At 39.8% G+C, this 15,838-nt stretch overlaps 1 protein-coding gene and 1 long non-coding RNA gene across 2 annotated transcripts in view; both read right to left on the minus strand.

The window, feature by feature from the left end:
* The window catches only part of LOC145451771 (uncharacterized), a 135,355-nt gene that overhangs the window by 59,842 nt on the left and 59,675 nt on the right, over positions 1-15,838 (minus strand). The window lies entirely within an intron of this gene.
* The window catches only part of LOC145451767 (solute carrier family 2, facilitated glucose transporter member 5-like), a 64,370-nt gene that overhangs the window by 18,057 nt on the left and 30,475 nt on the right, over positions 1-15,838 (minus strand). Inside the window, exons 3-6 of the mRNA XM_080330007.1 lie at positions 9,357-9,624; positions 2,584-2,705; positions 2,339-2,509; positions 711-838 (exon numbers count right to left, since the gene is read on the minus strand). Of these exons, the coding sequence (XP_080186133.1) occupies positions 711-838; positions 2,339-2,509; positions 2,584-2,705; positions 9,357-9,624 (689 nt within the window). The remainder of the gene's footprint in view (positions 1-710; positions 839-2,338; positions 2,510-2,583; positions 2,706-9,356; positions 9,625-15,838) is intronic.

Below are 15,838 nucleotides of genomic sequence, written 5' to 3' on the forward strand. Positions count from 1 at the left end.
GGAAGGTGTCAAAACGACTTGGAGTAGCTAGCGTAACGGGAGTGTTTTAACGGGGAATTAGAAATCCAAAAGTACGCCAAATTCATTTTACAATAATTAAAATAAACCACCGCATTCATGGAAACATCGTCGGGGGATATTTCACGATGAGCGTAACGGAAAACGTGATTTGACAGATTTCGTCGAATGTTAGTTTGCAATGAGAAGTCAGGGATATATAGAACTATTGTTCTACTATATAATTATATATACTTACTACACCATCTAGTGCGAGGCCATTTTCTTCAGCGCCCCCCATACCGCCCCTCTGAGCCCAGCCCCTCCCATACCGCCCCATTCAAAATCCAAATCACCCCTTGGAGGGCGCTGGAGACAAGGTTAAGAACCACTGGTGTACATTAATATAGGCTATCACTTCACTGTAATGTAGGATTGGAATTAGCAATATGACGTCACGCGGTTCACGTTCGCGTTCACAATGAACCTTTCAAAAAGGTTCGCGTTCACACGAACCTGAACCTTCCAGAGGTTCACCCCATCCCTACAGTTGACTACTATGGTCTTGTGCATCAGCTCTGTTGAAACTTTTTCATCCGCTAGTATGAGATTAGATGAGTGCAAAATGACAATTTATAAAAGAGGTTACATTGTGTATGGATTCAATAATAAGGCCACATCCGTAATACAATTCCAAGAAGTGGATCGGTCACCTGTATTGCCGTGTAGTGAAAATTTCTCTCAACGTCGCTTCTTTCTGCAAGTCTGACCCAGCAGCAGCAGCAGTTTCACATTCGATACTTTCCGGAACAATGCACTTTAACTCTAGTTGTATCACTTCCTAATGCAAAAGAATATTCCGTAATACAAAACAAACCAATCTTGGAAAGAAGTGTGATGGAGAAATCTGTTAACAACAGAGGTGGTCAAAGTAGTCAGCGTCGCTACTCAAGTAGAAGTAGCAGTAACACCGGAAATTCTACTAAAGAAAAAGTAGTTGTGGTGGTTCACAAGTAAGTAAGTAAGTAAGTAGGTATTCCACACCTATTTTTGCCTTAAAAACTGAAAACTGTCAAGTAGAAGTAGAAGTAGTCTAAAATTATAACTACTTGATAAGTAGTGCGGATGGTCAAAATCTACTTCAAGTACTTCAAGAAGTAGAAGTACTTCGTTATTGACCACCTCTGGTTAACAATGCCGGGTCGCCATAAATCCACACTGAGGGAGTTAACGCTGTTGACGACATAGTGACCAAGTCAAAAATTTGGAGAGGGCGTAGCCTAAGTGCCTCTCAAGGCTTTTCTACGCAACTGTCTACGTCAACAAAATTACCAACTGCGAGGGGTCTATGTCACCACCCAGGAATTTTCCCCTATGCACATAACCAGAGGTGGTCAGTAACGAAGTACTTCTAATTTTTGGAAGTCCTCAAGTAGTTTTCCTCTACTTCTGATACTTACTCAAGTAGATCTGATTCTATCTACTTCTACTTCTACTTCATAATATTTTGTGATCTACTTACTTACTTTTCGCTATTTTCAGTTTGTTAAGTAGAAGTAGTTTAATCCCCAATACGAAAGATAGCCTGAGGAATGTCGGGGCTGTTATCACGGGCTACCAACATTTAATATTCACGAAAGTCAAGTAAAGCCCAGAAATTTTGTTGCGCTTCGCGCACAGTAGGTATGGAGTGACAAATATGTTTTCACGAAAGTATCAGTGAATATAATTTAGGTACCGGATTGCTTAGTTCCGCTCACACCGCATTGTCGCCCATATCAAATATTTCATCACAGTAAATATATGGCCCACCATAACGTTTGAAACTCCCGTTTAGCAATCTAGCAATTACCTATCATATCGCAATCTAGCAGCCCATTACGTGTCTTGCTAATCTGGAAAATCCAGCTTTTTTCAACGTTACACCTGTTCTAGCAGATCACCTTTGAAGCTTTATAGACAAAATACATGAAATATATTTTCCGCTTTTTAGAAGTGGTATTTGTATTTCACTTTCAATTCCGAGTATCATACCAATCAAGCTCTCTGCACCTCCCGCATAGCTCATTCGCAGCTTTTGACAGTCCATGCGAACGAATTAAGACTGTTTTCAAAACTACTTACTTGAGTAGATTTAAAGTCAGTCAATTTTACTTCTGCTTCAAGTAGTTTTACTTGCCTTACTGAAGAAGTACTTCTAGTCGTACTTGAGTAGACTTTTTCGTCACTACTTCTACTTCTACTTGAGTAGCTGTCTTGACGACTTTGACTACCTCTGCACATAACCATCGACCAATGATCACGACCGGATATCCATTTCGTTCTATGCAGAGCAACGTACCCTTTCACCCGCACGCAGTTTGCATAAAATAGAGCCGGCCTCCTCTGGTCCTCGCCTCAAGTACGCTTGATAAGGCGTGTCAGGAATCCAGTACGCACATATCGAAAATATCACGGTGTAAACTATTCCGTAAAGTAGCGTTCCCAGGAGTCGCGATTGGTTTCCGAAAATCTGGAACACACACACACATCACGATCGTTCGATGTTGGCGTGAGAGTCCGATGAGGATATCGCCAGCATCTTACTTCGTACCACGCAAAAAATGTCGCGACAACCACTCCGATTGGTAGCATGGTTCCGTACACAGCACCGTAAAATTGCCGCCGATTCGGCACGCACATCTCATTCACAACCAGCGGGACAATTGCTAAAATATATGTGTAGTGCTGATTACGTGTCACCCCGAGACAAAGATTTACACAGACGGTTATCCCCATTGATAAAAATATATATATTGACGTGGTTTCAGTAGTTTGAAAGATTAGAATTGATGTATTTACTACTTCAATCAACGACTTCTTCATGTGAGGGATGTCTAGAGCTCCCTGCTTCGCGTAAGTACAACATCGGTCGTCCTCTCCGTCCAATTACCGCACGAAATGCATAAAACAGATCTCTCAATCAAATGTAACTGTGGAGCAGTATTTAGCCGTTAATGAACCAGTCGTCGAGCATGTCAAGTGTCCACATTGAAGTCAAAATACCCGCAGTTTCTACTGAATGAATGTTATTCTGCGTTCGTGATCAGTGGGCCACGATCTGACATTTCTATTTCACCATTATCCAGAGAAAATTTTTTAGAAGTGATTGTCAAATTTTGTAAGAAATACTTTTACGACCTGTAATTACAAGTGGAGTGTCAAAGGAATCGGAAAATTGCCAACCTTTGAAGAAATACAGTCGTCTACCACCAATTATATTTTTATTGACACTGCTTCACACGGCAACCGCTTCATTCGGTCAAAATGCTCGGGAACGGAACACAAGATCAGTAATCATGTTGAAACAATACAATGACGAATCATGTAATGACAATCGACAATGGTCTCATTACGGCCATGCCAGCTTCGTAGTCACTTTTACTTCGATGCAGTCGCGTTCACCTTGTGCAAGAAAAGGGTAAGAAAAGACTTGGCTCGCTAAAAGCTTTTTGATGTTAGTTTTTGTGGTGCATTATGATCAAGAGAAAACACCGTATCCGCTCTTGCTGCGTGGCTTTAGTAATGTATTTCAATAATTACTGTACTATTTTAACCTTATATGTGTGTGTTACACCGCAGGGCTGGGGGTCGGTAAATTTTCCAACTCCATACATTTTCAGAAGACCGAATCCAACTCCAACTCCGACTCCTACTCCTACTGAGTCTTTGAACGTACTGACTTCAACTCCGGCTCCGGCTCCGACTCCGACTATTTTCCTCACAGAACTCCAACTCCGGCTCCAACAGTACTAAATATTTTCTTCGACAATTATATGCCACAGTGACGGTTTAACGACTTTCATATAACTATTGGGCATATGCAAACATAATATTCACGATGGCATACAATATTGTTTCATTGTGACACAGCTTGAAATATTCACTGTATAATTAACATGAGAAGTATTCATGTAGAAATATCCTTCCTTTTTTTCAGAAGTTATAAGTCTTTATAAGATAGACAAGTCACGGATACTCTAATACAATGTTTCTTAACCTTCTGAGCGCTGGTTCCGCTTATGCTGTCATGAATTGTTTCTCGGACCCCATCGAGGATCGAAACAGAACATGGTCAGGCCACCCAAACGCTGCTTTTGGACCCCCGTAGATTTTTCAAAATAACTACTGTGGATGTCAGGGGCAGGAGACATTTCAGCGACCGCAGATATTATTATAGAACGTTTCGCCAACGTGATGTGTTTTTATGGTCCAAATGTTTATCGCTGACAATGCAGGTTACTTGGTCGCAGGTGTACCGGAATATCGGTCTTGGTGTGATCCGGGCGCCATTCCAGACCCAATATTAAAGCAACAACTCTCCTTACACGAAATCGCGCGAGGCACGAAGAAAATTTTCGAGTGGGAGAAATCCAATCAATACTATTCCACTCTATGTTGATTTGCAAAATAATTTTGGTCATTAAATAGCGTATAATTTCACACAGCATTTCCTACCACCTACTTTGGTGCTTCATATCCCAGAGGTTCATGCACCGCTGGTTAAAAACAACTGCTCTAATATGTATGAATCATTCAAACATGATATATATCCCATCATGTATATTTAAAATGTGGATAAAAACAATAGGAGCGTAGCTCTGTACACGAGTACGCAACTAATACCGAGATGTAGGACTACAAACTTTCTTACTCTACATACACACTGCAAACACTAATGACAAGCACACTCTCTCTCATTACTAGGGCGATTTTTCTTGACATGTCAAAAAACGTCAAAATTAGGTCAAAATTGTAGCGTTAGGTCAAAAAATGTTAAAATTGTTTACTAAGAAAGAACTTTTTTGCAACCTGTATTTCGTATGTATTGTAGATTTTGCACTGTCGCTGAACTTATCATTTGACGTTTTACTTTACAGGCCTTGCGTTGTTGACGGCCCATTGTCTACTCATTGTGAATCATAGACATTCAAATGAAACTGATAGGTTGACATGGTGTTATGCTCAACGTACCGCAATATCCCAATTGAAGCATGACTGCGCTGGCATTGCATGGTTCTTATATCAAGAAGCGCATGATGAAAAATTTTGATGTAGACACCATTACCAGAATGAAGCAACACGGTTTGTAACCAGCAGTGTACGCACAACTTCAGTGTGGTCAGCCAACAACTGCTGCTGTCGAACGTTCTTTCTTCATCCTCGCAAGCTAGTAAGGACAGATATATTCTACCCGAGAATATAGGAAAGTATCTTTCGTTGTACTACAACATTTTTTATTGATTTCCACCATAATACGTGATGTAACTACAGGAATTCTTCATAGGGCTGGATTTCGTTGAAATAAAGTTTTTTCATGTAAAAATTTGTCAGTTTTTGAGGTCGAAAAGTTTTTTTTCAGGCCAAACTACTTGTTAAGGACAGGCAGTTCCAACCAGAAATGAAGAGAAGTATAGTACAATTCTAACATTATGTGGTAAAACACCTAATTTGCATAGGTTAGGTCAAATTTGGTCAAAATTAGGACTTTTAAGGTCAAAAAATGTCAAAATTAAGATTTTTAAGGTCAAAAAATGTCAAAAGTAAGATTTCTAAGGTCAAAAATGTCAAAATTCTGCTATTTAGGTCAAAATCTTTCGTTTTTTTAGATAAAAAAATATCGCCCTACTCATTACTAATAAACGATATAGTCAAAAACGAAATTTAATGAGTATTCAAATAGCCTATGTCTACATGCACGTAGTCAAGTATTCATGGACTAGGACAGAAGTTCCCAACGTGGGCGATATCGCCCCTCAGTGGGCGATTTTCAGAAACAAGGGGGCAAAAATGCCAAAGGGGGCGACTGGGGGCGAAAATGTTGGAACGTCCCGTGAGATATATTTAATTAACACGGCCAAAAAAATACACGTGAAGACGGCTTATTCTGCATATGACACAAAAGTTGACTTGAAAAAGGTCATAACTAGGGCGGTTTTTTGACATGTCAAAATATGTCAAAATTTTTTTAAAATTGTAGCGTTAGGTCAGAAAATCGTCAAAATTGTTTACAAAGTCAAAAAACTGGAATTCTTCATAGGTCCAGATTTCGTTAAAATTAGGTTTTTTCATGTAAAAATTTGTCAGTTTTCAAGTCAAATAAGTTTTTTCAGGCCAAACTACTTCGTAAGGACAGACAGTTCCAACCAGAAATGAAGATAATTAGACCAATTTAACATTATGTGGGAAAACACCTAATTTACATACATGAGGTCCAAATCTGGATAAACAAAAGGTTTTCAAGGTCAAAAAATGTCAAAATTGAGATTTTTTAGGTCAAAATCTTCCCTGTTTTAGGTAAAAATATCGCCCTAGTCACAACTAAATGGAAAATGGACACGCAAACCGGTCTTCAGAGCACCTACTCGGAAAAATAAACTTATTTTTAGTCAATTCATCAGCGATCCGAGTTAGATGAATAAATTTCCCATACATAAGTCCTCTTTTTTAGATCCGTAAATATTGGGGAGCGAAAATTATTCGAAAAAGGTTGGGAACCACTGGACTAGGACAATACTTGCACTCTTTTTAAAACATTAGTTCGACCAAGCTTCTGAGCTACCTGAAGTATTTTGTTAGTTTTGTCAAGCGGGAAGCAGCGTTTGGTTACATTTGCATCAATTTTGCAAGTGATGTTGTCACTTACAAAACCAAACGATAAATTTACTCTTTTACACAATCATGGTATAATTCCAAAAATTGCATCAATACTGTGTTGGTCGCGATTTGATTGCAACTTTAATCCTAGCTATGCAACTGCATTGCAATTTGCAAATAATGTTCCATTATATCAATACAGTTGCTGATAACAGTCATTGTTGATACGTACAAATCATATTTTATTTAATATTAGTAATTTTATTTATTATTAGTAATTTTATTTATTATTAGTAGTTTGAAGAGAACTTTGAAAGCACTTGTTTTCGTATTAAAGAAGTTGGAGTCGGAGTCAGGAGCATTTTCGCAAACTCCGACTCCGACTCCTGCCAGTTTCTTTTTCACGACTTCGACTCCAAGGCGTGCTGCAAAAAATTGTGACTCCAACTCCATTAAGGAAAATAATTAGTGAAACTCCGACTCCATTAAGGGAAAATAATGAGTGAAACTCCCACTTCGACTCCAACCGCACAGCCCTGTTAAACGGTAATACAGTTGGCCTATACAAAGTATTGGATGAATCGTTTGGCACCCAAATACTGTTCAACGCAACTAAGCTGAATGCATACCTCTTGTGCGTTTTAAGTGATCGTTGCCAACCAGAGTTGGATCAATTACATTATTTCAGTTCAATTACAATTACAATTACAATTACTTTCATGAATGTTTCAATTACATTACAATTACAATTACTCCATGCTAAAAATATCAAATTACAATTACAATTACAATTACTCCTTGCATGCATCAATTACATTACAATTACAATTACAATTACTCCTTGCATGCATCAATTACATTACAATTACAATTGCTGCTGTTGAACATGTAATTGAATAGTCATAAATTCAACCGTGGTCCTTGACAACCGTAGCGACGTATTTAACAACAATTCAAGTCTAGTTCAGATTGTGTAGTAATAATTGCATTGATGTGCGTACATAGTATGCTATGTAAGATGTCACTGTGACGTAATGTAAGCGTGTTTTGTATGCTAGGTAATTATGGCTCACGTAATTGGAAAGGTAAAATGTTATTTACCTAATTTCCTATGGGTTAGGATTGAGGATAGGGTGCAGTATGTCGTTGAAAAAGTATTATAATATATGCATGTGTTGGATTTGCGTATATAGTATATAATTAAAGAAACAATATTATTTTTATCGAGGGACGTAGGAATTAGGATGAGGAGTAAAAACAAAACCGTGCTTTGTCAGATAAGACGTTATATAATATCCAGTGGTCTGGTTAGTTAGCCAGACGAAATAACGATGCATCATCGTTATCTGAGATCGTATTGTAGATTGCCAACCCATGGAAAGATGCGCAATATGTGAGTCACGGATGAATGCACCGACAAACGTACTGAAAAGTCGGCTAAAACCAGCAAACTTTATAGTCCTAGAGCTGGCGATCCATGCGTCCAAATTTGATGCATCTGGTCTTCATCGTAAGCTATTGATGTACTAATTCCGAAAATACAAAATAAAATCTCGTCAGGGCAATGTAACTGCTCCAAAATAGCCGTTTAAGGCCGACTGTTCTGAAAAGTGAGAGCGCTGCAGCAGCATGACTACAACAATTACCAGTTACGCCCATAGCGATTGTTCAGCACAATGCCGATTCCCAGACTTCCACGACTATTTTGGGATGGTACCATTGCCTGGAAATATACTTTTATTGCGGAATCAGTGCGACACTAGCTTTCGATTACGACCATACATATCAAATTTCGACTCTTGGATCGCCAGCTATGGGACTATCAATTCTGCTGCTTTTAGCCGGCTCAGCAGTTCGCTTCTCGGCGTATTCAATCGTGAGCCACGTGTTGCGAATCCATCGGTTGGTTAGTAATTTAAAAATTGTATGGAATGGCAGCCGAGGCCAGCATAGCGGTAAAAATAAAAATAAACTTCGCCCGCAAGGGCGCGGTCAATGGCCTTCGCGAATGGATCCACCAAATTCCTTGTCGTTCGTTTAAAAAAAATGCATTATAAGTCAATTGTTTTATGTTGTGCTTGTCAGGTCTCAATAGCAATTTAATGTAATTGAAATTGTAATTGAGCAAAATTTTTGTCAAATTACAATTACAATTACAATTACACAAAATAAAAATGCTTCAATTACAATTACATTACAATTACATTGAAAAATGTAATTAATTACATTCAATTACAATTACAAATTACAATTGATCCAACTCTGTTGCCAACTACTGCAGTATAGCACATATGCAATACATTTATGATACAGCAGTACCGTATTTTTATTGCGTTGTCTGCCTTTGCACATGACCAATGACCAAGAAAAGAACAATTGCGTTCAGCTTCATTCGGACAAAGCATTTTCTTCGCTGAATTACGCCAAAATTGAGCGGAATCAAAATGTACGGATTAAGCTAAGGCAACTGTATATATATAATTGTAGAGCTTGTTAGAGGTACAGAAGTTCGAATGTAAATATAATTGTATGACACGAATCAGTCATACACCTCGTGTGCACGTGAATAAATCGCCATACATTCTGTCTGTATTTATGAATTCGGGTCTTCAGAAAATATTTCGGTAATAACATTTGTGTCCATGATGCAGCCTTCTCAAACGATTCATATTTGTAGTCTGTGGAGCAACAAATGATGTGTAATATAGCCATCGCATACTTACACATTCCCAACCCAGCTGACATGCCGACCACAAATCTTCCGCATATCACCATCTCATGCGACATTGCAACCTTTAGTCCAATGGCAACCAAGATCAGTCCGATAGTGTTGGTACCATGGAATACCAGCAACGATTGTTTGCGCGCCAACCATTTCAGCAAAGGGTTAGCTAGTAGGGAGCCCACTAAACCACCTACATACGTCATTGACATAGTAACTGATAGTAAAAGTATCCAAGTGCCGTCGGCCATATCTTCATGGTATCTGGCCTGCAACAACAAACAAATGGAATAACGATAATATCCTGCAAAATACCTCGGACCTGGGCAATTCCGTCAGTAGGTCATCCAAATACAACACAGTATATTCTATCAGGAGCAGTGATTTTCAACCTTTTATCAGCGACGGAATTCTTTGAGCATTACAATGAACTAGCGCAGTGCTTTTCAGCCTTTTTGAGTTCCATTTGCACTTTTTTTGGAAAATAAATTTCATTCGCGCAAACTAACCAAAAATTGTTATACAAAAAAAATGATGAAGAGACTTAACAATATTTTGTTCAGATGTGCAACAAATTGGATGCTATAGCTTAGGCCAGTGGTTCCCAACCTTTTCCCACCCACGTATCATTTCGAGGCTTTATGCCAGGGGTCACCAACACGCGACCAGCGGGCCTCATGCGGCCCGCGAAGTCATATTTTGCGGCCCGCGGCCCGATTTGGAGAAATTTTGGAAGAACGCTCAGCGAACCATTTCGAAATGCCGAAATTGATTTCAGTTTAAACATATTGTTGTTGTTGTTCAAAGTAAGCCATTCTACTGTGTCCAATATCACTATTCCTGCGGTTCGGCGTGGTAATATCATTCTATGCTGAAGGAATAATTTGCTGATATGAATGCGCATATTGCCTTGGCGTGCAATGGCCAACCACTGCCAATACTGGGGGGCTTGATGGCTCTACAAGAGACCATGCTTTACGAGTAGATAGTTTTCCAGCAAATAGGCTACCTTGCCTATAACTAACCCCAATATTGATTCTTTAATCCTGGGGCGGTCAATGTGCGGCAGTAGAAGAAAAATTATGCGGTCGTCGACACTCAATTCAATTAGGATGTGTTGGCGGCTGTCAATATTATGCAAATTTAATTTACGAATTGACTCCCTGATTAATGAAACATTTGAATTATACTTGAAATTTTCTTCGCGCTTGCGCGCGTGTCAATACGAGTTCGTTTTTTATATTAATATAGCAGTGTCCATTGTAATCTGAGACCCCCCCGTACAGATGCGAACAGCAGAGAAAAATTATGCGCCCCACAAAGAAATACCAATTTTTGATCGTGTTCTCCTCATCCCGAATAAATTTATTTGTTCTGGTAGGCCTGCGTTTGGGCGAATCCAATATATTTCCACTATAACGACAGTTCTAATGGGAGGTCAAGAAATACCTGCATGCATCATAGGAGACTAATGAGAATTGGCCCACTCAAAGATGCACCACGGTATAATAATAACTTCTCTAAGTTTTTGAAGACACCCACTGCATAAACTCTACCGGTGAATCTGTTCACATGGGCCGAGAAAGGATGAATTTTTGATAGTAATATGTGAAACAATACTTATAATACATTGACGAAATCCCCTCATGAACATGAAAAAATTTTCGCGCTTGGCGCGACTATAGTATACGAATCCCTGTTGCTCATCTTCACAACATGACAATATTCAGGATCTCGGTGCCCATAGTAAGCCGATATGAGTAAATAGATTTGTCCGGAGTGTACCAGCAATGGACATGGTGAGTTTAACGTGGATATTTGGCCCCCGCTTGTTTATTACCACTATACACCGGAATGCGGCCGCGGGCTACATGAGTAGGGGAAATGTGGTACCGATGGATCAAAAATTGGAAAATGATCGCTGGCCCCAAAATGTTCAGCCGAAAACAGCAGATCTTTTGCTGGCTCAGCACTTTGATACAAGCTCTACCTATCGCGCACATATACATGAATATCCGTCTTTTCAAAAAATATTTATGGCCGTTCAAAATTTGTTGCTCGAACGTGTCATCGGTCCCCACCCGGTGGGTCCAATGGCACACGACCCGGGGACCTATGACACATATACCCTAAATACCTCAGATGTGACAACTTTTCGTGCTCAGTATTATAATCTAAGCTACAGTAAGCCAAAGAAGAATGTTTGATCGCAACCGTCAAGAAATAGAATAAATATTAACTCAAATGTTGTCATAAAATCACGTTTCGATTTAGGCTCCGACTTATAAATTTGAGGGTACATACATATTGCCCGAAAATCGACAGTGTGACTTCCAAATACCTCGTTATAGCGATAAAACATCATATGCAATTATTACACAAAGATTTTCTGTACGTAGCAGAGATGAGCATGGATTAGGATTAGGTTTTGAAAAAACAGGATTTGGGAAATTTTTTCGGATTTGGATTGGATTTGGCTTAGACATTTTTTCGGAACGGATTAGGATTTGGATTAGATTTACCGATTTTCTGGGAGATTGAAATGTCGTGTGGCGAATGGCGACAAACTTTATTCATATCAGTTATTATTGTACTTATGGTTACTAAGTTATCTTGAATCAATTGAATCGTTGGTAGTGAAAGAAAATTTTCGAATCCCTCCATTGCATAAATTAGTATTTTTTCTGAATTTCCAGTTGGAATCGGATTAGGATTGGACATGGACTTGAATAAGGAAAGGTTATGGATTAGGATTTGGATTTGGATTGGATTAGGACATAGAAATTTCAAATCCGCTCATCTCTGGTACGTAGGCATGTTTCACTTGTTTTATGATTAGTATGCTTGATTAGTTTGCTTGATTTGGCTATTGTATCATCGGTCCCCACCCTACGAATTTTATACATGAATCGAAAAAAATTCCACTCAAGGAAAGTACTGAAAAAAATAATAGGTGCCATTATATAGCCTGATACAAGCCCTGCACTTCACAATAAAAATGATTGCTGGTTTGTTCGTGTTGAAGGTTACAAAGAAAAATGTATATGTCGATATAAATTTACTTTACACCCCCTAAAACAAAAAACATCTGTGAGAGATCCCATAGCTCGCGCACGTCGAATTTTTTTGTATGTGAGGAAAGATTTTGCCAGCAAGCTATTGTAGACGAGTTCACGGAGTGTAATCATGGAATTATCATAGAGAATTTTCAATGTATTTTCGGTCCCAGTGACCCATCGGTACCACATCTCCCCTAATTGAAATGCGACCGTGAATAGCAAAAAGGTTGGCCACCCCTGTTGCGGTTGCTACAGAGTGTTGTCAGGTATCGTGCGCAGCTCATAGTTCAAAATATAATGAAATTGATGAGCATGATATTTTTATGTATTTGTGTTTGTTCAATAAAATATTATTCATTTTAAGGTGACTATGCCCATCGCCCATGTAAGAGAGCATTGTACTTACGTAGAGTTAGCCCTATCACACGTGATTGATAAGCTGCGTTGGCTATGTTAATCTCGATATTGAAGTCATGCGGCCCGCGGCCTCTAGGAATTTTGAAAAGTGGCCCGCGACCCATTTTGAGTTGGCGACCCCTGCTTTATGCAGTGCTCGCGTACCACCAACATAAGTTACGCGCGCCGAAGGCGGTCAAAAATGTTTCCACTGTGTTGAGCTGCCGAAGGCAGCGAAATAGAAAATAAACCGCCTATTCTAAGGCACTGTATATGATTTCTGTAGCGGATCCATTTCGAATTCTTATGGTCAAATATATTAAAACGGAATTTGGTTAGGTAAGAGTAAGAATCCCAATGCTTTACGACTAGATCTCTTCCCCGTAGGCGTCATTTGTGGGATTGCCCCTACCCACGACGACGACGGCTTCCACAAACTCAAAGTCAATCCCACCTGAACAAATAATTCCCTTTGGTCGAAAAAAACAGAATCTACACGCGTACCACCTGGAAGACCTTCGCGTACCACAGGTTGGGAACCACTGGCTTACGCTATCAAGTGTTTCATTGAAAAAGCAACTCTTTTCTCACGTTTTGATTTCAACTATTTCTCTAAAACCCTACTCGGCCAAACAAGTTGTTGAGCTAACTATTGAGCGTAAAATACAAGATTTTCTTAAAGATAAGCCGTTTAGTGGAGATCACACGTACAATATTCAGACGCGGCACCACTCGCTCAAATCTCACTTATTCACTAAGACGAGTATTACGTCATAATGGGGGGGAATAGGTAAACTGAGTACGTCTTTCTCGCGAGAGAAACTGCACCGGTACGGTACTTCGATTTGCCAGGCTTTTGAACGTTGTACTAGCACATTAATTTATTTTTGACATCATTCCAAAGATCTTCTGCCGCCGAAGATATGTTAGCCGACCGTATGATACGGAAGAAGTTGAAAACAGGAATAAAATGCTATATGCACTGACAGTTCAAGGCATTGCGGGAAGCTATTTGTAGAGGCAATACTTTCATTGGCGGCGGCATTCAATAAATAGAATCATATTTCACCAGGCAAATGCGGCATCGTAGCGATTAATTTATCTGCGATTGGCTATAGGTGTTGGTCAGTTGTTGAGAGCTTGGCGGGTTACAACAGCTGCTTGATGGATTAAATCACCACGATGATAAAATCGGGAAAACGCCGTAATAAAATGTCCAGTAGTAGCCATGATCAATGTTCCCTCTAAGCTGCGCACGTGCGCAAATGCGCAGTGCTGACATGGTCTCTGCGCACAGAAAATCTAAGTTGCGCACAAAAAATCCGAAGTGATGACCTTTTTTTAGTCGTTACGCACTGTTTTCCAAGGGTCTGCGCAGTCAGTTGGGGAGTGTGCGCAGACGCGTCAGAAATTAGAGGGAACATTGGCCATGATCCGTTCATATCAAGCATAGGTTTGGTGTCAGTGATAGTTTTTTAATCAGGATTGTACGGGCCGTGTCGTAATCATTCTACATAGCTAGTGTTCTGCTCTAAATAGTTGAATTCTTGTGGTTGCTAGAGCGAATATTTTCACATAGTTGAATATCATTAGTTACATAAGATTTGTTCTTGTATTTAAAAATTACACACTTCTATACGCCGAATTGCTGATATGCATAACCTACTAGGTACACGTACAAGCTCCGTACACGGCGAAGGCATCCGCAATACTGATTCATATTTCACAATTCACTTTTTCTCAGCTGCGACGTATATGCTCTCGTACGGAAAGATTCACTCGCGTCTCTCGAATGAAACGCGGCTGGAGCGTTCCTCGCGCGCAGACATGCCACTCCTTGGTTTTTCCACCCAGATCTGGGTTTTTCGAGCATCACCTGGGTTTCTGGGTATTTGTCTTTGAAATCTGTTGTTTTTTCAACATCATGTTCGTCAGGTCAAGTTTACGCTCGAAAATTAAGTATTAGATCAGTAAGATCATAATGTCGTAAGATGCACGCACTTCTGTTCGCCATCGCATGCATATCAGGAATTGTCGATGGATTTCGTTGTTATTGTAAAGGCGTAACGAGTTATTGTAACGAGTCCTGAGACACTGTTTCACTCCAAATATGAGAGGCCTCGGTGTGATGCGATGGAGCTTCATTGAGTAGGCTAACTTCCTGGTCACAGAAAATCATGTTAGAGCAACTCATGAGAACCGTTGTCAGACAATTTAATACGATTTGAGACTTGAACGCTAGTATATATCACTCCAATAAATTTGGTGTGTACCAAAAAGTAACATGCCGCGTAACTGTATATTATGCGCATAGGTGAGATGGGTATCCGAGTATATTCACTTCCAACAGGGACACTCAGAGAGAGACAGTCGGACACCCTCAGCAATTAAGTTAGCCAAAGGGTGTTGGTTATCAGCACATTCGAATATATCTTGGATTTCGTCATTGTGCAATTTTTTTTACTAAATATGCCTGTTACATTATCCCAGGATTAATCAACCGAACGTTACGTTCAACTGGTCAGATCACTGCATGGAAATACTCGGAAATCACCCTCAGAGATGGGGATTAACGGCATTGTTTCGAACATTCGCGGCGCTGTAATATAATACCGTAAATACACTATTGAGTACTGTCACCGCGCACCAATTGTATCATGGCAATGACTTGAGAGGACAGCAACATATATTTGTGGGATTTGTGCGTTGACCGAGGATAATGCACAGTATAAACTGTTGTAATTTCAATATCAACAGCTACAACTTATTTATATTACTGCATTACTGTAATAGTGACTGTCAGTTTCCAGTTTCACAGCTATTTCATAGCAATTTGAGTGTAATGTAGGATCTGGGTTTTTCTGGGTTTATTTAGCGTCCAAATCTGGGTTTTTCCGAAATATCCCAGTGACATCTCTGCTCGCGCGCTCTGCGTTGGCGCGCGCTAGCGCATGAGCAGAGCAGAGAATGAAACGTATGCGCGAGTGGTGCCGCGTCTGAATATTGTATTTGTACCGAGAAGGTGCCC

This window comes from Botryllus schlosseri, chromosome 12, assembly GCF_051294905.1.
Source record: "Botryllus schlosseri isolate E-star chromosome 12, Bs_hap1, whole genome shotgun sequence".
Lineage (NCBI taxonomy): Eukaryota > Metazoa > Chordata > Ascidiacea > Stolidobranchia > Styelidae > Botryllus > Botryllus schlosseri.